The 25,238-nt window shown below is 43.0% G+C and overlaps 1 protein-coding gene across 1 annotated transcript in view; it reads left to right on the top strand.

Annotated features, from left to right (window-relative positions):
- LOC105994963 (ran-binding protein 17) overlaps positions 1-25,238 on the top strand; it is a 101,126-nt gene that overhangs the window by 34,382 nt on the left and 41,506 nt on the right. The window contains exons 6-9 of the mRNA XM_013028632.1: positions 4,931-5,034; positions 10,740-10,828; positions 17,929-18,036; positions 21,429-21,511. Coding sequence (XP_012884086.1) covers positions 4,931-5,034; positions 10,740-10,828; positions 17,929-18,036; positions 21,429-21,511 — 384 coding nt within the window. The remainder of the gene's footprint in view (positions 1-4,930; positions 5,035-10,739; positions 10,829-17,928; positions 18,037-21,428; positions 21,512-25,238) is intronic.

Here is a 25,238-nt window from a genome sequence, read left to right as displayed (position 1 = left end):
GCAAGCACTGACGACACTCTGACAGATACTGAAATGCCCTGGCCTGCCTGAAGCCACAGGTCATCTCAGAGGTGGATGGGACTCCTCCACCTAGGGAAAACTGGAAACAGGAGCGGAGGCCGCGTTTGGCCCTTGTTCAAAGGAGCAGTTAGGCACTGTCTCAAGTCTTGACGAGAAGAACTTTGTGCTCTCCTACGGACGCTCTGGGTGCAGCTGTGGTGTGGACCTAAACATGGCAGGTGACGGACTCTCTGAGGTCCCTGCTGCCTGAATCTATATTTTTTGTGGATCAGCATCTTTACCTTGGAGAAGCGAAGGTTTGTTGGAGCAGCTCTGTTCCCAAAGGAAAGTGTGCTGGGACAGCAATCTGTGGTCACACTTTATTTAACCAAAGTGCCAGTGGCTGTCATTTATGAAGTTCCAGCAAGGGGAGCTGCAGATGGCTAACCCCACACAGCTAGGCTTAGAAGGTAAATATCAATCTCCCCGTTACAAGCAAGGATAGCCAGGCTTAGAGGTTGGACAGTCAGGACTCAGGCTGAGACAGACCTCCTGACTTGAATGCACTTTTTTCAGTACCTTTCTCTACCTCTCGAGATATTTGAGACTTTTGATGGGGAGAACCACATTGAGAAAACAGAGTAAGATTTTGCTTTATGTATATACACAGTGAGCCCACTTCACTCACAGCTTGATACCACATGGTAGGTAAGTATTTCAAAAACAAACATTTAAGCCAGGCACTGGTGGTTCACGCCACCTCCTAGCTGCTCAGGAGGCTGAGATCTGAGGATCACAGTTCAAAGCCAGCCCGGGCAGCAAAGTTCGTGAGACTCCTATCTCTAATAAACCACCAGAAAACCGGAAGTGGCGCTGTGGCTCAAGTGGTAGAGCACTAGCCTTGAGCTGAAGAGCTGAGGGACAGCGCCCAAGCCCAGAGTTCAAGCCCCATGACCGACCAAAAAAAAAAAAAAAACAAAAACAAAAAACCATTTTGGCCGCTGGTCTTTAAGACAGGAGTCCACCATGTAGTTGCCAGCCTTTTAATAAAGACTTGACTTTAAAAAAAAATATTTAATTCCTGCACACACATACTTTCCCTGGTGCAGAGAAACTCTCACTCAGTCCTTCGTTATTGGTAGTTGTGTTCACATCACTGCATGATCTGCTGGACGTTTGCCTGGCTTTAATTTTGTGAAAATATGCCTTTAAAAAACAAGGGGCACTCAAAGCTAATGTGCCTAATTTAAATAATAAAGTGTGGCGTTAGTTCTGTTGTTAGCAGAAGTTGAGTGGTATAATGGGGAAAACACAAATTGCGTATAGACGGCATTGAACTCTGTGCCTACTGTAAATTGTATGTGTAGGATTTGATCATATTCAGCCATTGTTTTTTGGTTTTGGCTTTTTGGTGGTGGTGGATTTGGGTGTATGTGTGAGAGAGAGTCAGAGACAGAGACAGAGAGCGATACATTGGGAATTGAAACCAAGGCTTTGTACAAGCTAGGCAGCGCTATGCTACTGAACTACATCCACAGCCTTCTTGTTGTTGTTGTTTTCAGATCAGGCTTTAAGAACATGAGGACCTTAAATATTCACCTTTATTGAGCAACTGTCACGCATTCAAACATAGTATATACCTAATAATGCCAGGCACTGTTTTGGCACTAATACTAAAATGCTAGTGCCATCGCTGCTATGTTCTGAGTATCCCCCTTTTCCCTCCTTTCTTTCTTTTTTTGAACTCATGCTTGTTAGATAGGCATTCTGAGCCGTGGCCCACACTTCTAGTGCCTTTCTGCATTGGTTGTTTGCAAGGTGGGATCCTTGTTTGTCTTGGTCTCCAGGTTAATACTGTTGCCGTGTTTCCCCGTGTTGCAGGGGGTGAAGGCGGCCACCAGCCATCAGCTGAGATGGAGTCTCGGATTTTTTTCTGGGACTATCTTTGAACTGTCACCCGTGGCCTCTGCCTCCAGCGTGGCTAGGGTTACATACTTGAGCTGCTGAGCCCAGATGAGCAGCTTTCATTTTTCCTAACGTTTGATCTTACAGTAAAAGAGAGGTAGGTTTATCCCTATACGTGAGGGAACTAAGGCTCACATTGATTCGAAAGTATCGCAGTTAAATAGTGTGTGGTGAAGTCAGGTAGCTGGGCCTGTTTATGGAGAAGCCTCACGTCACACACCATCACAGAAACACAGCGGTGCACAGTTCCAGCACTCCAGAAGCTATGCCCAAGGTACTGTCAGTGTGAGCTCATGGTTGATCATTTACATACGCACAGTGTAAGTTTTGTCTCCTTCAGTCCCCACAGTATCTCTGGTCAAATGGTAGTGGTAATGGTATGATACAGGTAGCGTTACAGTATTGCTGGTTTTAGGGAGCTATGCTTAAATATCTGTAATTCAAGATTTTTTGTGTGTATACTCCTACTGGGGCTTGAACTCAGGGCCTTTCCTTAGCTTTTTCCCTCAAGGCTGGCACCCTACTACTTGAGCCACAGCTCCACTTCTAGCACTTTGGTGGTTAATTGGACATAAGAGTCTCACGGACTTTCCTGTCTAAGCTGTCTTTGAACCACAATTCTCAGATCCCAGCCTCTTGAGTATGTAGGATTACAGGCGTGAGGCACTAGTGCCTAGCTTCACAACAAACTTAGACTATTGTGAAGGGCCGGGGGAGGGCATAACTCAAAGGCAGAGTGGTCACTTAGCATGCATGAAGCCCTAGGCTTAATCCCCAGCAAGAAGGAAGAAAAGGGCTGGGCACGATGCTACAGGAGACCAAAAAGAGAAGGGAGAATATGTGCAAAGGGGCTGCGGAGCACGCACCTCAGCACTCTGTGCCGGTCTGCTACCACCGGCCAGCAGAAGGGGGACAGCACGGCTGCACACCACCTGACAGAGGGCTTGTAATTCGGTCTGTGTTTGTCTTCACTTAGGATCTTTTGTCTAGAACAGCAGATTAAGAAAGATTTTGGCATGGTTTTGTCAATAAAGCCAAGTCCTTGACTCCGTTAGACTACTGAAACAAATTACGTGAGTTCAGAGGGAAGAGAACCATCATAAAAAAAATAGCAGTTATCCAGATCAGCCACTCTTTAAAAAGAGTCAGGAGAGACCAACATCGTGGTCAGTGAGCCCCGGTTCACGGTTGTGGCCTGGTCTCCCAAATGAGGCTTGTGTCCAGTGGCCTGCATTTTAAGCCCTGTGTCCCCAGCTATTTTGGAAGCTGGCTAAGGCTAGCCCAGGCAAGAAGTTAGCAACCAGTAGCTGAGCATGGCGTCATCGCAGTTACTGCAGAGGTGACAGAGGGAGGACTGGGGTCCCAGGCTGGCCCCGAGACCATATCCACATTGTAACTAAAGTGTGGAAGGCCTGGGGCCTGGCCTGAGCGTAGAACTCCCGTACTGCACCCTAGGACCCTTCCCTGTGAGGTCCTGGGTAGGTCGGGTTCTCCAATGCTAGCAGGCATCTGAATCGCCCACGAAGCTTGTATTTGGTAGAAGTGTGCATCTAACACATCCCTCAGGGATGCCCAGGCTGCCAAGCCGAGGTTGAAGGCCTTGCCTCTCTGCTCTTGGCGATGCAGTGGGAAGAAGTGGCCCCGCCCTGCCCTCCCCAGGTCAAGCCGGCCGCTGCATGCTCACCTGCGGCCCCTGGCCCCTTGCCCAGGCCGGGCAGTCCACCCCAGCCCTCACCGAAAGTGCCATTCCTGGGTCCCATGTAAGCGGGACCCGAATCCAGCCCTTGCACAGCCTCCACGCCCACAGTGGGGGGGGGGGGGTCTGTGCCCCTAGCCTGTCGCTGATCCAGTCCAGTCTGTTCCTTTCCTGTTCACTGACATTGTCCTAAGAAAGCTTCTGGTTGCTGTCTCTTCTTGAGTTCTTCTTTCTTTTTTTATTTTGGGTCCGGTCATGGGGCCTGAACGCTGGGCCTGGGCGCTGTCCCTCAGCTCTTCAGCTCAAGGCTAGCACTCTACCACTTGAGCCACAGCGCCACTTCCGGCTTTTTTCTTTTTGCTTATGTGGTGCTGAGGAATCGAACCCAGGGCCTCTGGCATGCAAGGCAAGCGCTCCGCCGCCGAGCCACCTTCCCAGCCGTTGAGTTCTTCTCTCCTGCCAGTGTTCTGTTGAAGCATTCTAGTGGCACAGAGATGAGTGTGGACCGCGCCATTCCACCCCCACCGTGTCGGCCACGGTGTCGGCCACGCTTAGCCTTTCTGTTTCTTCATCAGGAAATGGGCTGGCTCATGGTTCTTTGTGGTATAATATCAACCAGATAATCCAATCTCATTTCCAAAGAGACTGCTTTTGAAAAAAATAGAGATGACAGGTTGTGTATACCTGTGTATGAAGTGAAGGTTCTGCTTTAGCAGAAACATTGAAGAAAATTTAATGTAGGATTTCTCTTTTTCCTATTGTCCATAATGAAAAGGAAATAAAATGTGAGACGTGTTCCCAGAGAGGATAGGGACAATCCAGTGACACCTGGGAGACCCTGTCCTTTGGGGCATATAACACTGCCTTTGCCATCTATGTAATAAATCAGTTTGAAAAAGAACACAACTAAAAGAATACTCAGGTAGAACCCTCTGGGCGCCCGGTCCGTGGCACCTGAGAGAAGGGAAGAGTAGACCCTTGTCTCGGCGGCTTTGGCAGCAGCCTTCCTGGAGGCCTCAGAGACCCAGAGGCTGCAGGGCTGAGCTGCCGGAGGCATGAGCCTATTAGAGCCAATAAAGAAAATGGCTGGTAAGTAATTTTTCTATTTCATTTGATGCAAAAGAGAAGGCAGAGCACCAGAATATTCAGTGAGCCGAGGCACACGTGTGGAAGGGTGCGACCTCTTCCTGGGAGAGGCGCTCAGGGCTGGGGTTAACACACAGTCGTACGCAGGTTAAACCATGTGTGACCCTTTTATTTCTCTGATAGGTGAAGATGAGGATGAATTTGAGAATTTTATGCTGCCTCTTACAGTCTCTTTTGAAACAGTGTTACAAATATTCAACAACAACTTTAAACAGGAAGATGTGAAGGTGGGTTTTTGTCCAATGAAGAAAGATGATTTTGTTCTTACATGAGTTCCAAGGAGGGAGGGAGGGAGGGGGGAGAGAAGGGAGAGGGAGGGGGGAGCAAGGGAGGGAGAGAGAGGGAGGGAGGGGGGAGGGGGGCACTCTGGGCCTCCTCAGGCTTGCCTGCACTCCCGTCACCTGTCTCCAAACTGTGCTTTCCAAGGGAGCCCAGCCCTAGCTTCTAATACAAATGGACTTTGAAGTCTGAGTGATATTGGACAGCCATCTCATGATTAGACAACGAACTTGTCTTTTAGAGCATGCCTCGTGCGCACCTCTTAGACTAGACCTTGTCTATGTCTACGAGAGCGCACCTGTGTGTGCGCCACTTGAAACATCTGTCCACTTATCTACCCTCTGCTGGATGTTTCAACGCATCCAAGTGGAAAATGCACAAAGACACAACATGCTTAAACACTACATCTCTAAATATTTTTAAACAAGGATTTATATAAATCAAGACTTTATTAAATGGCTAGGCATATATGTGCAAATAGGAGCTGGTCTTGAAGTATTGCATTCGTAACTGAACAAAGTGATTAGGATAACTGATAGCTAAATAAGGTTTTTATGTGCCTGTGGGAGCCATATTAGGATTGATTTGACAAGTCAGTTCAGCTGTGGCAACAGTCGTAATATCTAAGACCACATTGTGTTTTATTAGTAAAATCCTTAAGTATAGCAAGCTGTTTGTGACAAAGCCGCCCTACTTTAACATGGGGGATGGGAACCACAGCTCTGCTACACAGAAATAGGATCTCCTGGAATTATAATGTATCCGGGCTATATTAAATAGATTGACACTGACTATCATCTTTGAAAGAATAACAGATGCACTCCAAAGAGTCAAGGCACCTTTGATGGTGATGCTTGAGTCAGACTTTATTGTTACATGGAATATGTTGAAATATTAACCATCTTTTGCATGGCTACTCTTTTCCTTTCACCAAAAACAAAAATAAAAATAACAGGAAGAAGCCAAATGGAAAAAATGATGGCTTTCGATGGTATCTGTGGAATCTTCCTCAAAATATAATTCTCCAAGTGCTATACATTTTACAGTTCTTAAAATGACTGTTTATCAGTGTGCCATGATTGTGAAACGATACAACTGGAAAAGATCTTGCATATTTTCTCTGTGTTTCCTGTATTGCTGAATTCTTTTATCACAATTTCTATTTAGGGTAACTATATTTTTAGATGCCTTGCAAATATTTCTGCTGTCCAGTAAAGTCAGCTTGAAGGTGACTGTTGCTGCCCTTATCAAAATAAAGCAGTGAGCACGTTAAAAAAAAACACCATCTTTATAAAAATTACATTTGTCTCATTTGAAGATTTCATTATGTTCTAAGCCTGTTCTAAGCCCATCTAGTTTGATAGAAACCGTCTTCCTAGAGTCATTTTTAATGGAGTTCCAGTGATATATCCCTAAACCAGCAAGTTCTTAACGACCCTGGAAAGTGACTGCTTGATTACACTTTAACGGTATTTGCAAATAAAATCACAAGTAATTAAGGGAAATCTCCAGGCTTTTGAGCAAGTCTGATGCATGATAGCTGCCTGATTCAGCTTCATCTAGAGTAATGCTGTGTAGGCAACAGCCACCGAGATCAATAGCAACGTAATGATAGTGGCAGAATTAAGTGAGTAACCTGAGAACTGTGACTCAGAATGCACGCAGCTGCCACGAACCGAGGCCATACAGTGCACTCGGCGCTTCCGTCCTAAATGTTCATCAAAAGACGCCCTGCAGGAAAATGGAGTTAGATGCTCTTTATTGCTGATCGTGTCTCTTGCCACATTTATCAGGGAAATTGGATTAGCAGTTGGCAGCTGCAGGTAGACAAGATTCTGCAGTGATTAAATATGCAGCTTGGCTGCATTTGTTGTGACAGACCTTTAGTAAATTCTACTGTAAGCACCATCTGTCTAATTTGTGTAAAGAAAACTTGGTGCTTTAAGCTACCGGTAAAGAACTAAATCTGTTGCTTTATCGTAAACAAAACTTTTGCACTAAATGCTTTTAAGTGTAATTTATTAGGTTAAGACTGTTTTTCTATCTTGATGAGTAAATAATACATGCAAAGTGCTTTCAGGTACTTCATTTTGCAACTGCCAGAGATAAAAACAGTCCAGTTTTGTTCGTCAATAAAGTATTTAGTATTCCAACCCACAGGAGGTGATTCTGTTAAAATATCTCTATGAAAATGCTGCCAGACTGCCAAATTCATTTAATTTATAATCCTTACCAGAATCTTCTAACTCCCTATTTATAGATATTTTTCAAATGCAGATTTCAGGAGGTCTTAAACATTGAGGACCTGTGTTGCCAAACTGAAATATAGTTGTGAGGAAAGCAAATGCTGCAAAACTGTTTAAATTTATAGCTTTGTTTTCCTACTTAGTCCTAATAAAATTGAAGAGCATGTTGAATTTCTGTCTGAGGTTTTTCCCTCTTAAAAAGTGAAGGGGAAATAGAAAACACGGTGACAAATCCTAGCCCTGGAGGGCTATTTCAAAGTGTATTTTCTCCCTGTAATTTTATCCATAGTAAAATGTAGTGCAGTGCTCCCGTGAGTCATGAGCGCTTTTGATTTGGCCATGACGTCATTGTTGCAAGGAAAATGAATGAAAACTTCTCAGAGGAAGAGGAGCAGTTAAATAGGACCTTGCTATCTTTAGTCCCTTCGTAAAAACTCCGCGATGTTAAATTATTTAAAATCCTTGATTTTCAGCATGTGCACATTAAAAGTTTTCGCACTAAGTGCCAAATGTTGCAAACAGCACTTTAACAGAATGATTCTGCTCTGATCCCTGTAGCAGTTCTGAATAATTTATCACAGGTTATTGCCTTAATTCTGGAGAGGGATAGAGCAATAAAGGCAGATGAAAACACTCCCGTTGAAACACCTTGGGGCCTGCTCATTCCTCTGACACGGCTCTTTTGTTGGAACTATTTAGAGGTTATTAAGATGTGTCTCCAGAATTAAGAGTATGCTGTAAGGATGAAGACAGCCATCTTAATTCTAAAGACAAAGCACAGTGACCCTTCACCTTCTTTTTCTCTGTTGTTATTATATAGTAGAATTATGAGGGTAATATTATAGCCCTCCCAGTAGTGCCACTGCAGTGAAGGGTCTGTCAGCCTTTCCATTAGAAACCCTGTTTGGGGGGTCAGGGTGGAAGGAGCGGCCTTTCAGCTGTTTCCCAGCCCATCCGTCTCATACTTGGCACACAGACAACTGTTCTCCACGCGGCGTCCGGAAGCTCTCAGCAGTTTCTCCTTGAACTCTCCAAAAGGAGTCTGAGGAATAGATGCCCAAACCTACCCCACTCGACAGACGCAGCCTCACTGAAAATACAGGGCACATCGCCTCTCAGACCCATGACTGAGCGGTCTGCTGCCCTCTCCTCCAGCCCCCAGCCAGACCGCCACTCACTCCCAGGTTACTCCGCAGCTTAGCTGAGCTCCTGCTTAAGGATCTCCTTGTTTTCTACCAGCACTGTGTTAAAAAGTACACTCTTTTAGTGCTGTGTGTGTATCTGTCTAGACTATTACAGCACTTCCTGTTGCTTTCAGAGATAAAAGGCATAAGAATGTAAGAAATCTGTTTCTTCTGTTCATTCACGCTGCACTTCCTGCTCAGCTGAATCTATTTAAAACTTACATCTGGTTGTTCTACACTTTGTCTGCTCTGTAGCAACATTCCCTAAAGTAATACGTCGATAAGATTCTGTGGCCCATTTTACTGCATTAAAAAAGCTGTGGATTTAAGTCAGTCATAGCACTTGTATTAACGCGATATCTTTAAGAAAGAAAAACTGTAATCAAATAAAAATTGACCTTTTACATAATGGTGATACTTTAAAATACAAAAAAAAGCCTGTTGTGCTAGGCACAAAGGAAAATTCATGTTTTTGCTGTTAATTTGGAGTTGGATGGTGGGTTATCTTACGTTATATGAAAACTTAACGTTTTGGAAGAGTGCTCTGTAACCTATCAGATGTGTATAATAAGAACAGAACAAAAGATCACTTCACAGATGGCAAAAGCCAGTGTAGACCCCATAGGGTTGCGTAGACTACAGCCACTGTCATTGTCGAAAGAAGGCTCCTTTAAAGGCTCACTTTTTGTTCTGGAATCTACAAGAAATGTGGAACACTGAGAATGAAAAGAAAAGAGTTCCAGGTTGTGAGGGATTAAAAAAAAAAAAAAGGCTACCTAATATGTAGAAAAAAATTAAGTACCAGGTATCACCAGGTAATTGCAAGGAGTCCTGTTTGTTATAAAAGCAAACTCTGGGGGCTGTATGATAGAGTAAAGCATTTTAGAAAGCAGAAACAAAATTTTAGTGTTTTTAGATTCGGAACTTTGAGTAACCATCACTGCAAACGGTTAGGCAGTAGAAACAGAATATTCTTATAAACGACTTTCAGTTACGTTGAGTCATCTTTTAGGTAGAATGGGATTCCTCTAACAGTTAACCTGTTTGCTACTTTGAAATGTTGGATAGCCATTAAGGTGAGGATCAGGATTCACTGCCTTCTTCACGGTGATTTAAACTACTTCCTGGAGAGGTTTTTATTTATCACCCAAGTGTGAGGAAACATAAAAATCTGGTAAAAAGTTCAGAGACCATTTTGTGGCAAAATATTTCCACCAAAACAATACACAGAAATCCCAGTTGCATATACGAATTATCCCGCCCCTTGTTCTGCAGTTATGTTTGTTTGTGTTCTTTGTTCTGACATTCTAGCATCTGTTCATGGGTTTTCTTTTTCTCTTCTCAAGCATCATCCTAAGGACAGCTTAATTACAAGTCCAGACTATAACTCAGATCTCTTTCATTCAAATCAAGAGGGATTTCTTTCTTCCCTTTTTCGCTCTAAAAGTATTTATGGACCACTTACTATGCATGAACCAGGCTCTTGGTAGGCATTTTTACACACAAGTTTATTCCTGCTAGTCCTGTGTGACAAGCCATTATTAGTCCCTTTTATCAAGGGGCAAACAGACTGATAAACTGCCTTGCCACCAAGATATGTGTGTGTGTGTGTGTGTGTGTGTATGTGTATGTGTGTGTGTGTATATATATATAGAGAGAGAGAGAGAGAAAGAGAGAGAGAGAATATAGAGCTTCTTTATAGCTTTTTTGCCTGAAGAATACAACTATTATTTTGGGTATATCATAGTAGATCACTTAGCCCATTTTATTTTGTCCTAAGTTTTTTAAACAGTCATTAGGAAAGTGTAAGTGCAGCCCATTTCCAGGGCAGACTAAATTGTGTGGTGGGACTGATTTTATACAAGTCAATGCTATTAAGATTTGCTGTTATTAAATAATGTCTTAACCCTGTGCATATTTATTTTGTAAAATTATCATTCTTTTTTCTAATTTGGCAGGATTCAGAAACAAAAGGTATTAAGACTGTAAATGCTCACAAGCTACTGGCGTGATGAGTTCAATATATAAGAAACAAAGTGGAGTTGGTCAGCAGATTGGTGGCCTGTTTGTTTAAAGAGTCTGGTTTTCTATAGAAAAGGATCTGAGCGAGACATTTTAGCTAATGAATCAAAATCAGATATGTGGTCATTATTGCCTGATTATTACTCCATCTGCTCTGCGCTAACGTGAAAATCAATTACTGTGTCTCTTTCCCACTGACAGCGTATGTTGATCGGGCTGGCAAGAGATCTTCGAGGGATTGCCTTTGCACTAAACACAAAGACCAGCTACACCATGCTGTTTGACTGGATGTATCCTTATTACACTGTGACAATACCAGCTCTGTGCACAGAGGGATGCCAGGCCCCTTGCTTTCGTTTAATCGTGTGGCACAGTAGGGAAGAGGAAACAAAGCTAAATGAACTAATGTGTAATCAGCTAAAAATTACAACACAGAAGCAGCAGTGCAGATAACTGAGCACAGTGCTTGGAGACCCAGTTCAGAGAGGTCACTTTTTTGGTGTCATTAAATATTGACAACTTAAAAATCACTTCCCCCAAATGATTGTTTATGTTGGAGTTGCAGGAATAATCTTGCTAACATCTTAACCTCAGGATCAGTGAATCCTGCCATTTGGCATTTTTGAGGCTATATCAACCTCTGCTCCAGTCTCAGCAGGGCTGAAGAAGGAACTTTATCTCTGAAGCATAACTCCTTATACTACAGTTTGTCATTATGATGAAAATATTAATAGACATGAACGAGGGGGAAATGGATGGTTAGCAATTGTCTCAGTGTAAAAATTGAATTTACTACTAGCAAGCCCTAATACAGAGAGAAAAAACATGTCCACCGACAACCCTGTCATAAAAGAATCCAAAGAGCACGGGGCTCAGAGCAGGACAGACCTGGCCTGAGACCCAGCTCTTCATCGACTATACAAAGCCAGAAAGGCATTCTGCGTCTAAAAGAGAAACAGTACCGTACGTAGGTCCTGTCCTGACCAGTAACATATGCACGCTGCCTTCTGAATGGTGTGTGGCACTCCCGTACTGGTCATGCACACTGTTAACATCTTAATAGTGACCACTTACATAAGTCATATAACAATAAAATGGTTTCCTGCCTTTTATCAAATGATTTAGGGGAAACCATCAGCGCCCATAAGAAAAATTCTAGTTTACCTTCAAAATTGCATTCAGTTGTAGCTTACTTTTTAAATTACGTGTTTCTCACTTGGTTCGTTCAAGCTTTTCTTATCCAAACTGCCATCAAAATTGGAAAAGAAATTTCACAAAGGCAGTCTCCCAACTCTGGGGCCATAATCATTCATAGCCTCGGAGAGCAGGGAACAGGCCACGCCTGAGGGGTACTCCACGCACATTGCTAAACATGTCAGACATGGTCTGGAGTGCTGACTTAAATTCGGGTTACGCTTTACTTGCTATTAAAACCTACCTTGTCAGATTTATGTGTACAAAGGTTAGGTGGGAGATTTTTCCATGTCACTGAGGAATCAAGTGCATGCTTTCTGTAAGTATATAGTGTACATGTACAGAGATATTGTAAGTTTTAACGTGAGGTTTTACCACTAACTGCTAATAGGAAAGATAAACTGGAATTACATATGGCCTTTTTATTCTTCTAAAACAAATAGCTCCCAAAGCCAAAACCTTTCATTTGTTTGGAAAAATCATAAAAATCCAGTTTTGATAGTGCTTTTGAAAATAAGCCACAAGGTTAGCCTGTCCAACAATGTCTTCCTCTTCAGCAGCTTTTGCTACCCTGTTGTTGGGTTTGGGGGGTGGTTTTTTTGATGTTGTTTTGTTTTCTGTTTTGTTTTCTTAGCAAAATTGGGGCTTGAACTTAAGGGCCTCCAGCTATCTAGGCAAGCGCCCTGCCTTTTGAGCCAAGCCCCTGGCCCCTTGGTTAGCAGGCCAGAAACTTTTTCCTCAGTGTTGAAGAATAAAAATCACTTCTCTGTGTTTTAGCTCTAGCTTAGTTCCTTTTTGACACCTAACAGAAATGATACTTTTGTCCAGCAGGTGGCAGAAAATAGCAGATGTAAAATCTTGGGACTTACTGTTTTGTTTTGAACTAGAAACCATTGTCTCCTCCATTTGACCATAGGTGTTGAAGTTATTAAGGTCAGGGTCGGAGGGCGAAGTGTCAGTTATGCAGCAAGCTGGACTAGATTGCCAAATGCAGCGGTTTGGTACTGGTCCTGCTTATAATAATTGAGTTTCAGTGGCAAATCGGCTTCCTTGGGAAAAAGCCAAAGGCTTTTCATAATTGTATTGACAACAAAATGAATATGATAAATGGTGTTCATTCAGTTGAGACAAGATTTATAGTTTTCCTTTGGGCAAGGGATGAAGAGCAAATATTTATAATAATACTAAAATTTGTTTAAAAGTTACATTATTTGATAATTCAAAAAGCTTTATTAAAATATTTCGAAATACTTTAAGCAGTTTCAGGTGATAAAGTATAGATTCTTCCCAAAGTATTCAAGTAATGCAAAAATGAATTTAAGTATATTATAAGAAAATAGCCATGGATATGAAAGTCATTTATTCTTCCTGAAAAATTGATACGTCAAACCGTCAGTGATGGTTCCCACATTACTGCTGGGGAAGTTTATTTGCCTTTTATCCACATAAATATGTGTTCTTTAATTTGTTATACAACCCTAGCGTGCAGAGGAGCCATTCCGATAAGAGCACATGTCATCTTAAAGTCAAAATGCATTTTATTTATGGTGATTATCTGATAAGCGGGTATTTTAGTGCTTTGCTATTTAATTCATAAACATTTTTATAAACACTGACTGCATTAACAGCTATACAAACTACATTGCTTATCATGTCCAAAACCAAATTGCCTGAAACTACCCAGCAACCCTCTTGATAAATTGTTTCTATGACTAGCAAATTCAAGGAGAATCCTTGATACACTTCTTTACCCCTATAGTGGGAACATAATAATAAAACACCTTACCCATTAGTTCATTTAATCACATTATTTAAAGTTTTCCAACATCATACTTAGACTAAAATATCAAAAAAAAATCCAAGGGAAATGCAAAAATAAATAAATAAAGGGATGCACAAGACATCATTTCCCGTGCTGGGTGTTTCCCCAGTCATGATAGATCCTTTCAGCTCACTGTTTCTCAGTCAGGCAGTCAATGCTGTCAGCGTACACAGAAGCTCCTACAAAGGCGATGTGCAGAGCAGCGCAGACTCTGGCATAGTCTGAGAGGGTAGTCCTGGCTGTGCCACTTTACCATCTGGGGTCTTGGTTAGGTTCCTTCATGTCTCCATGCCACAGAATCTGTCCTAAAACAGGACTAGTGACACCCATGACCTTTTGTAAAGGCCCTAGTACAGTGTCTGCACTGGTAAATACTCCACCACTGCTGTTTCTTTCCTTCCTAGCAGGGAGGGAAGCAAAGGGACCTACTTGCTCACCAGCTCAGCATGGTGGACAGCCAGGTTTCACGAGGGATTTAGGTAACTGAGACCCAGACCCCAGACCCAGAGGAGCTTCTAGTTGAGTAGAACCTTACCAACTAAATGCCTACAGATAAGGGAGAGGTTACATCTGCCCAGAATCTTGCCAAATAAATAAGCCTGGAATACACAACTTTTCCACTGGTTACTCAGTACTGCAGGAAGTTAATAGTAGAATGGATGGCTCATCCAAAATACCACTTACTTCATGGTTGGAAACCTCGGTTGTTCAGGACCCTGGAATATCAAGTTACAGGATCTAGCCGGGTCCTCAACAGCCAGTAGAAAGCCTTTCTTTGGATTAGGTGTGAATTAGCTATCAAAATCCAACATACTTCAAGAAGCGTGTAATTGGCAGTATCATGATGGACAAATAGATATGAGATTGAAAAGTCAACCTGTAAGTCACTGTAAAGTGTTTTTTGAGTGTCTCTTGTTCAGGCATAAGGAATACAAGAGTAAAGGCCATCCCATTAATACTTTCTGATTTTTCATTAATCTGGTATGGATCTTTAGAACTCATTGGGAAGAACCAAGTGAAAGCAATCATATCTGTACCTCGCCTACCTGTGGACTCGTTCTCTGCCTCCTGTCTGTATACACATAGACTCTAAGGCCCTGGAAAATGAAGCTCCTGGGTGGGTTTTGATTTCTCGCCCTGTAATCTGAGTCTGGCGCTCCCACTCCAAGCCCTCTTAACCTCCTGCTTAGTAGACCTCTGCTCTGCTTTCCAATAACGGCTCGTTTTCTCTGTGGCAGTCACCTCTGTCAGAAGCATATTAGAACTGTCACCACTCTCATTGTGAGGGGAGCGGCCCCTCGCGGCCCCTGGCCCTGCCCCGTCAGGAGTGCTGTGGGCTCTGAAAAATAGGACGGACCTGGCGCCTGCTGAGTACTTCGCAGAGGCCCTTACCTGTGTGGTCTCTGCTGGTCTTCGGTTCTGAAATTGGGAGCTTTCTGCTTCTTGATGAGCCTTCTCGGGCTCTCTTAATAATGACCCCAGGGTTTGTGTCCAGGAGAGTTTTTTAGAACTCAGTGTGTTTGATATGACTGCCACCCTGAGAACGTATGCATTCCCCAAGAATAAGAGCTGTGTCTGCCTTAACTCGACCCCTGCTCCTCAGCTTCGTAAATCGTAAATCATGTCTTCCATCTGTCAAAAACAATAGCTTTTGTAGTGTGTCAGAAATGCAGAATAGTTGGAAGATGCCAGTGGTTCACACCTGTTATCCTAGCTACTTGGGAGGCTGAGATCTGAGGATTGTGGTTCAAAGCCTGCCTGGACAGGAAAGTCCATAGAGACTCTGATCTCCAATTAACCACCAAAAAGCCAGAAGTGGAGCTGTTGCTCAAGTGGTAAAGAAGTAGCCAGCCTTGAGCAAAAGAGTTCAAGGATAGCACCCAGGCCCTGAGTTCAAGCCCCAGGACTGGTGCACGCACACACACATACACAAACAAAAAAGAAAGTTACTTGGCAGTAGCTAAAATTAAGTTAATAACCAAGTCCTCTGATTTTATTTTTACCACTTTCATCCGGCTGCCTCTCACCACATACACACTCCCTGCCTCCAGCCCCTGCTTTATTTTCCTTTACAGCGCTTTCTAACACACACACACACACACACACACACACACACACACACACACACACACACATATATGTGTCTGTTAGAATCTGGCTCCCATGAGGGCCAGAACTTTCCTCTTTTGTTCACTTAGTTTCTGCAAACTATAAAATAATGCTTGTTGCAGAGTAGGATTTAATAAATAAATTGTTAAGGGAATCATTTCAATGTAAGTAAGCACAGCTTTACCGTAGTTTGTCTCATGGAGGAAACTGTTACTGTGTGTACTGTGTGCACTTTTAGGTGACATTTTTAGGTGACTCTTTGAAGGACTTCCATTGCTTTCCTAAAGCTTCAAAGTGAAATGCATAGGTTGTTGTAGCCTAACAGGCTTTATGTCATTTATAGGTTGTTAAGTTTCGAACAACAAATATTTATTGAAGTCTACTTTGAACCAAGCTTGCATACACAAGAAATACCTGTCTCTGGCCTTATAAAGCTTGTCATGGAGAGAGAGAGAGTGGGGGAGGGGAGGCGGCCAGTGGCAGCACAGGTTTGCACACCCACCTGCAGGCCCTGCTTCTCGGTGGGGATGAGGCCAGGGCGGGGCAGAGCAGGGATTCCCATAATTGACAGCTACACCGAAATCTGGGGGACAAATAGAAATTAGCAGAGGGATGGCTGTCTGCCTTTTAGAAACGCGCAGTCCAGGGGGACAGGCTGACAATTCAATGACCAGTCCTGATTCACTTTGTCAAGAGTGTTCACTGAACACAGATGAGAAAGAGATTGATGCCTTTTGACAAAGATAGAGAAAACATCCCAAAGGAGGTGAAACTTGCGCTGGGTATTGAAAGACCAGAGCTGTGCTGGGCAGAGAGGCATCAGATGGTTTGCAGGGGTAATGCAAGGCCAAGGGACAGGCAGAGTAGAAGTGCTAAGTGATACCGCTGAGGTCAGCCAGGGTCGTGAAGGGCAGGGTACCAGGATCAGGAACTCCAAGGTCATTCCAAGAGGAAGAAAAACAATGGTGAAATGTCTCAGCATGGAGTTCTCTATCCATCCCATAATGCCAGATTCAACATTCAGTGGTGTAGTTCAGCGCTTCAATTTGCAGCAAAGAATACATTGGAAAACATCAGAAAGAGACACTTGGGAATTGGCAAAGAAAAATGAAAACACTAGCATAGTGGAGAGTTTTCCTCCTCAGTTTTAGATGTTGAGCCTACGTTTATGCGTCCTTTTGCTGAGGGGCCAGCCGGCCGTGGGCCAGTGGAGCCACGGGGAGGTGTCCATCACCTAGCCTGGCCAGAGGCCACCTGCATGTTAATAGGGTGTTTGGAAATTCCTTCCTGCACTTACATGAGGCAGTCTTTTAGCAACAGTGATCTTGAGCAGATGCAGTTATCCAAAACACCACCTTGGATGTTTCTTAGAGCTATAGCAGAGACATCTACAACAAAGAAAGAAAGAAAGAAAGGAAGGAAGAAGGAAAGAAAGAAAGAAAGAAAGGAGGAAACTGGTAGATAGATACTCTCAGAAACTGTTACTATTTTTTCTGATATATATATATATATAAATTTAATAATAAAAAATATTTTCTCAGTATAGTGCCTAAGGTTAACCTGATAATGACTCATTAATTTTGTTTTATTATTAACTGAATATTAACTGAATTATTTACCTCTCCTGTAACATTAAGTATAATTCTTTAAATGTGTTACTTACAGGGTGCTTTAAAAGTGAACCTTTCATTTGTACATGCCAAGAAAACCATTACTTAGGAATATTTTACAGTTAGTAGCAAATTGTAATCTCCCCTCCCACCTAACCCCCAAAAAAGTCTGTGTAGGTTAGAAAGAAAGAATAATTTATAAAATTACCATTTTGTACTAAACAGAACAAATGTAAATTTCCTTCTTTTCTTTTTAGGTAGTGTTAATTTCTTAGGAGCAGCATTCTCTTGACATTTAAATACTTATTTTGTTTTTAAGTACCCGGGATTGGCCCCAGGCCCTCGCACACACAAGGCGGGCACTCTGCCACGAAACTACATCCATTTGACTGTTAAATTCTTTTCTTTTTTTTTTTTTTTTTGTCGGTGGTGGGGCTTGAAGCCTGGGCCTGGGCCTGGGCCTGGGTGCTGTCCCTCAGCTCTTCAGCTCAAGATTAGCACTCTACCACTTGAGCCACAGCACCACTTCCAGCCTTTTCTACTCATGTGGTGCTGAGGAATGGAACCCAGGGCCTCATGCATGCGAGGCAAGCACTCTGCCACTGAGCCACCTTTCCAGCCCAACTGTTAAGTTCTTTAACAGGGTTTATTAAAGATACCCCACATATCTTCCAGTTCTCCAGAGAGCTGTTGAACAGTGGTATGGAGAACCAGCATGTACAACACCCATCTTGAAACTTATGGCAGAACTGATGCAGAACAGGTAAGCAGTATGGTTGCAGGGTGGAGGGGGTTGTCAGGAACAAATCTCCAGCAGTCATACTGCTGCCTGGTGGGGGTTTTATTGTTGTTACTTTTGCCAGTCCTGGGGCTTGAACTCTGCACCAGGGTGCTGTCCTTGAGCTTCTGTGCTCAAGGCTAGAGCTCTACCACTTGAGCATAGCTCCACTTCCAGCTTTTTGTGTTTAATTGGTGATAAGAATCTCACAGACTTTCCTGTTCCAGCTGGCTTTGAACCACAATCTTCAGGTCTCAGGGTCCTGAGTAGTTAGGATTACTCTTCGTAAGACTCTTATCTCCAATTAACCACTCAAAAACCAGAAGTGATATTGTGGTTCAATTGGTAGAGCGCTAGCCTTGAGCACAGAGGCTCAGGGACAGCTCCCAGGCCCTCAGTTCAAGCCCCACAACTGACAAAAATAAATAAATAAATAACCAAAGTATCAGGCAGAAGTGGCTCACACTTGTAACCGTAATTACTCAGGCAGCTGAGTTCTAAAGGATGGATGTTTGAAGCCAGCCCAGTGTAGTGCCTAAGGAAAAAAGAAAGTGTGATACTCAAGTCCAATTAGCCAGCTCAATGCTGACTTAGGCACGATTCTGGTGGTAGAAGGCATCCATGAGCCAGAAAGCCAAGCAGGAGCACAGAGCAGAGTCTAAGCTCTGACACCAGCACCAGAAATCAATCCGGCAGAAAAATAGGACTAGAGTCCTGATTTGTTGCGGTAGGCCTTCCTAGCGGTTATGAAGCTCATGAGGTTAACTCGGTAACACCAAGAAGCAGAAACACTCAGCCACAGAACAGAAGGGCACATTTGCCTAGCCACATTGCTGTATAACTAAAAAGGACAAATGTTTAGTGATGTCCAGGTTTTGCTGCGTGATCTTCTGAAAAGCAGATTGAGTTCCAGAGCAAACCCAGGACACATTGGTGTTCTCCGAGCTCTGACCCGGTGGTGTGCTTCCTCCTCCATGCCAAGATGCATTCAGGGTTCATCGAAACAGCCATAAGACTTCTCAGAAATTGCCTACTTGCCCTTATCATTTGTATCAACCAGCAGAGACTCAAATACTCTGCATATTAATATTAACAAAGGTGCAGCTAAAAGAGAGAAGCTGCATCACGCTAGTTGTGTTTACCTCTTTAAAATAGGCTTGCCTGTCACGGAGCTAGCTTATCTGTTAATGCCTCTGTAAGCTGTATGTCAGAAGGGAAAGACCAGCAGGTTGTATGAGTTGCAGTTCTCACTTGCTAGTCACCTCCGTCATTTATATTTTTACTCTTAAACAAGAGGTGAGAAAAGACCTGACAGTGAAATGTCAGCTCTTGGGTTTTTTTGTTTTTGTTTTTGGGGGGTCCAGTTGTGGGGCCTGAACTCTGGGCCTGGGCGCTGTCCCTCAGCTCTTCAGCTCAAGGCTAGTGCTCTACCACTTGAGTCACAGCACCACTTCTGGGTTTTTTCTTTTTTGCTTATGTGGTGCTGAGGATCGAACCCAGGGCCTCATGCATGCAAGGCAAGCGCTGTACCACTGAGCCACCTTCCCAGCCCCAAGCTCTTGGTTTTTTTAAAAACTCTTGGAAGTGGTGGTGTGGCTCAAGTGGTAGAGCGCTCGCCTTGAGCTGAAGAGCTGAAGGACAGCGCGAGGCCCAGAGTTCAAGCCCCATGACCAACAAAAAAATAACATAAAATAAAAAATAAAAACTCTTAAAGGTGGCTTAAATACTTGAGTAGGATTGACTTTGCACTTCATGTTAGAGATGTTAGTGTTTTCACTGAATGTCCATATTTAATTAGACAATTGAAACAACTTCTAAGTCTAAAGGGAAGAACTATTGTCTTGTATACTGTGAAGCATTCTCTCTACTCTGTAGGCAGAAAATTCATATCTGGAACAAATGTCCCAGAAAACTGTTATCTTAAAAAACATCATTCCTCAAGTGTGATGTGACTTCTCCATCCATTTCCTCTCTTTAAACAGTTACATTCCTGTTGGCACAACTGTATAAAATATGTCATAGGTGTAATCAATACAGTTATCAAGTGTTCATAATAATACCTTTGAGATATTGTCATTACTGTTAATACTAAAGTGTTTTGAAAAGAACAGTTCACGCTGTCCTGGCAAAACAGCTTCAGCAATGTCTGCTTGTTGAAATATCTATAGATACATAGATATATCTATATCTATATATAGAGAGAGATAGTTGATATGTTATTGGGGTTTTTGCTAATTTTTTTTCAAAGTGCCATTATATCTTGAAAGGACAGTACAGGGGCTAGCAGGGTAGGATGGCTTGTCAATCCTTTTTTTCTTTTTTCTTTTTTTGTCAGTCGTGGGTCTTGAACTCTGGGACTGGGCGCTGTCCCTGAGCTCTTCAGCTCAAGGCTAGCTCTCTAATACTTGAGCCACAGCTCCACTTCCGGTGGTTAATTGGAGATAAAAGTCTCACAGGCTTTCCTGCCTGGACTGGCTTTGAACTATGATCCTCAGATCTCAGCCTCCTGAGTAGCTAGGATTACAGGTGTGAGCCACTGGCGCCCAGCCTTGTCAATACTTTATTCTATATGGAACAGAATTTGTACTGTAAATTAGTGTATTTGAAATATGCCTAAAATATGAGACAATTCAATATGTACTTGTGCAGTATTAAGGGTGCCTACATTTTCTGTCTGTTTGGAGTTTAGCTTAAAATGTGTATGACACTATGGGAGGTATTAAAATACAAATAGATCTCCATGTGAATATCTATAGAAACTTATGTGTGCCCACATGTACTTTTTCCTTATTATCCACCGGCCACTTTGTGTGAAAGGAAGACTAAAAGATTTGTTATATAGAATGTTCGGGTATCGTTTTGATAGGTTAAAAAGTGATCTCTTTGAATCAACCAATAATGACTTCTTAATTGTCCTACTATCTTTTTTTTTTTTTTTGGGTCCAGTCGTGGGGCTTGAACTCTGGGCCTGGGCGCTGTCCCTCAGCTCTTCAGCTCAAGGCTAGCGCTCTACCACTGAGACACTTTCCTAGCCCTGTCCTACTATCTTTATAAGAAAAATAGAGTACCTATTTTTTCAACAGTTGTTGACTGGAGTGGTACTTCAAAGGCTAATTCAAGCTGGATGCCAGTGACTCATGCTTGTAATCCTAGTTACGCTGGAGGCTGAGATCTGGGGATCCCAGTTTAGCTTAAGTAGTAGAGTGCTGGCCTTGAGCAAAAGCAGCTCAGTGCCCAGGCCCAGAGTTCAAGCCCCAGACCAAAACCAGCAAATTAAATAATTAATTAATTCCACTGATAAATGAAAGTGCTAGACATTTTAAACCTATATTTAATTTCTTTGTGTGTATAGTCTAACTTTTTACTATATTTCTTAGATCCCAGCGTTTGAATTTTGATGTATCATCTCCCAATGGAATTCTTCTCTTCAGAGAAGCAAGTAAAATGATTTGCACTTATGGTGAGTGTCCTTTTCCATACTTGTATTTTCAATATAACTTTGAAGAAAGATGTTATTTTGTTCTTTTGGGCCTTTTGTCTGTTTGAATATGGGAGATATGTAATGGGATAGCCAGGTAGCTATCTTATTGACATCAGAAGTAAGCTTTTCATTTTAAACACATTTTATAGCTTCCATTTTTAATTAGCTATTATATCCCTCCTTTAATGTTAAATCATTTCTCATACATTGCAAGGAGACCCAAGGTAGGTTTTATTCCTGCTTCTACACAGGTAGCTTGATAAGCATGGCAAATAATGCTTGTCTCCGACCTGGTCGTGAGGATTCCACAGGGTGACCCGTAGAGAGCTCGTGGGGCTTCCCAAGCATCCCACACGCTGCATAGCTGGCAGTTCCTCCAACTGGAATTTCATTTGATGTCAGTCCATCCATACTCCTTTCTGCCTCTTGGGAATTGCCACTGGAAGATGCACCTTGGATGTTTAGGAAGAAGCGGTATTCTGTAAAGCTTGGTGACTTTTGCCTGAAACTTAAGGGAAATCAGAAGTTCAACTGTGCCACTGGTGACTTTGACACATGCACTTTATGAGTAATAGAAAACTTTCTGTCTTTCCTCCACTGATGCCTATCCTGACTTCCATTAATCAGGCTAATTTGTCTACCTTTGCCTTCTATAATGTGTAGTCCCTATGTTTTACCTCTGAAGAGTCTTACAGACTCACTGGAGGGCAAGAGATGCCGGAAGATGAGGGAAGGAACTGAAAAATACAGCAGAGCCAACAGTATTTATTTCTTTGGTGAGCCAAGGTGAAGAAAGGGGAAACCTATGGAGGAAAGGAGCCAGAACATCTGTGATGCTTCTGCCCCGTGCCCACGGGGTTTCCTCTCGGCTCCCCCCTCCCCCGGAAGTGACTTGGAGATGCAGAGCAGGCAGAATCATTGTCTAATACTCCTGATTTATTGTACATTTTGTGGAATACCTCTACCTTGCTGCTCCATGAGACTGGCAGAAAAAATACTTTTGATATGCTGTTTTATTTATCTACATTCTGTCATGATGTACTTTGATGTAAGTTTTTAATTTTGCTTCAGCTCTCAGCTGCTCTTGCCGTTACAGCTCAGGGTCAGCAATGAGGTTAGCCACAGTAGCACAAAACAATTTCCTGTTTGTACAGCCCAGGTAACATTTGGATGAGGATTAAATTTTACCACATTTTCTACTAGCCCAAGCCTATTATTTCTAATGAGTTTTAAATTGCTTCAGGAACATGTATTTCAAAACTTAGTGCTATGATCCGTTCAGCCTGAGCAACTTAATAAAAGAAATTTCTTTCTTAAATTTTTGGTTAAAATGTTGCATGCGGTGTAATAAATGTTATTACTTTGGAAACCTACTTCTCAGTTTTAAGAACTGAACGTTTCTTAGGCTCACTTTCCATTTGTCTAATCTTTTCTTCCCTTTGCCTCTGGGTACTGGTGTCGTTAGTGACATCTGTTGGTTGAGGAGTACACAGAAGGGAAAATGGTGATCGTTTTCCTCAGGCTGGTCAAAGTGGAACTAACTGCTTTTATTCCTCCCCCAGTTACCTGTTTTAAAGGGCTCAGTGTGCGAAAGTCTACACTTTAAACTGTGAATGTTTGCTGGACTTAAGAATGTACGTCCTCGCCAGGTGTAAAGACACTGGCACATCCACGTTCATAGTCGCCAAGCCGTGGAAGCCAGCCCGCCTGCCCCCTAGATGAGGGGGTCCAAAAACTATGGTACCTACACACAATGGAATTTTCCATAGCCATTAGAAAGAATCATAGTATGCCACTTGCAGGGAAATGGATAGACCTAGAACAAATCATGTTAAGTGAGGTAAGCCAGCCTTGGTGATACAAGCGGCGCGTGTTTTCCCTCATCTGTGAAAGCTAGAGCTATAATGCCCCAGGACATGATAAATTATACAGGTCTCTAGGCATTCACACACAGTGAGACCAAAGCAGGACATTCTTAAGAGAGGGACACAACTCTGACCATATAAAATAATATTTGTCTAAATAAACTCCAGAAAATGGAAACAAGAGGGTTTTTTTTTCTTCTTTGTTGCTTTGGCTTTCTTTTTGTGCTGTTTGCACATTTATCTGTCTTTGGGAAGGTAAGGAGGGACAAAGGGTGAACAAACGGAGCAATGGTACTCACTAGACACTATGTTGAAAATGAACTACACAACTTGTGGGTGGAGATGCGAGAGGAAAACTGAGCGTGAGTAACATTACCTGAAAAGAAATGTACTCTTTACCTCATTTATGTAACTGTAACCCCTCTGTTCATCACCTTTATAATAACAATTTTAAAACTTAAAGAGTGTACATCTTTTAAGCAGTGTGTGCTCCGTTGTGCATTTAAGGCACAATGCAACGTGAGGAAATTGAGCTTGTAAAGTTCTGTACAAGCCATTGCTACTCTTGGTGAGTCAGATAACAGACAACAGATTTTGCAGAGATTTAGAGGTCTGTGAAAGAGCACAGAGGCTCTAAAGAAGAGAGAGAAGGAGGGGATCCCGCTGACACCATGACAGCTAGAACCTGGTGCACTAGATGTGTTTGCAAAAGTTATCAGTGGCTGAGCATGAAAGTTACTGGACAGGTTCCGTTAGCGGCACTGTGAAAGTGGGGTCTCCTGAACTTACATTTACAGTAAGATGATTAGAAAAAGGCAGGGGGGACAGCGCTGGGCTTGAAGTAACTAAAGACTTAAGCCAGGGGCTGGGAAGGTGGCTCCGTGGTAGAGCGCTGGCCTCGTATGCATGGAGCCCTGGGTTTGATTCCTCAGCACCACATACACAGAAAAAGTCAGAAGTGGTGCTGTGGCTCAAGTGGTAGAGCAAAAGGAGCTCAGGGACAGCCCCGGCCCTGAGTTCAAGCCCCAGGACCGGCAAAAAAAAAAGACTTAAGCAAGTCTCTACAATAAATGAGACTTTCTGAAAACAGACCACCTGAGAGCCAAGGATGTGTGTTGTTCAATCTTACCAGAAAAGTGGCTGGAGACCTAACACAGTGCAAAGAGGGAAACCAGGGAAGTCTTGTGGAGGCAGTAGCACGATCAGCACCCAACACCCCAGAACCACCGAGGTGACTCCACAGAGAACCATTCCAGCTGAGTCCAGCAGCATCCGGCCCAGAGCTGCACCCAGGCCCGACGTGCCCATGGAGTCCAGCTTCCGCGAAGCTCACATTTACTGATCATTAAGAGTTACAAAAACTAGTAAGATAAAAAGACACAGGAAAAAAATACTGGTTCTTCCCCAAGCATCTTAGGCCTGCAAACCAAGGTCTAAAATCCAGCACCACAAATAGAAGGGGGAGGGGACACACTGAACACAGAGAGTAGCTTCTACAAACACAAACGGTTAGAAATGGCATTTCCTTTGGGTATATGCAGAACAAGTTTACTGGATCATAGTAGAACTGTTGTTAATTTTGTTTGAAACCTCCAGCTAGTTTTCACGATGGCTTTGCCGTCGGCAGTGTGTACAGGAGTTCTCTTTGCTGTCCACCACTGCCAGCGTGTTTTATCTTGTTGCTGCTGTTGTAGGTTCTAGGGCTGGAATTTCATTCTTCCTGCTCTCCTTTGGTTTACTTGCTCACAGCTGGCACTCTTTTTTGCCCGGGCAGGCTTCAGGCTGAGAGTCTCCAGGTCTCAGCCTCCTGAGTGACTAGAATTACCAGCCTGAGCCACAGG

Source organism: Dipodomys ordii, unplaced genomic scaffold (genome assembly GCF_000151885.1).
Source record: "Dipodomys ordii isolate 6190 unplaced genomic scaffold, Dord_2.0 Scaffold112, whole genome shotgun sequence".
Classification (NCBI taxonomy): domain Eukaryota; kingdom Metazoa; phylum Chordata; class Mammalia; order Rodentia; family Heteromyidae; genus Dipodomys; species Dipodomys ordii.
This window is presented reverse-complemented; position numbering and strand designations above follow the sequence as displayed.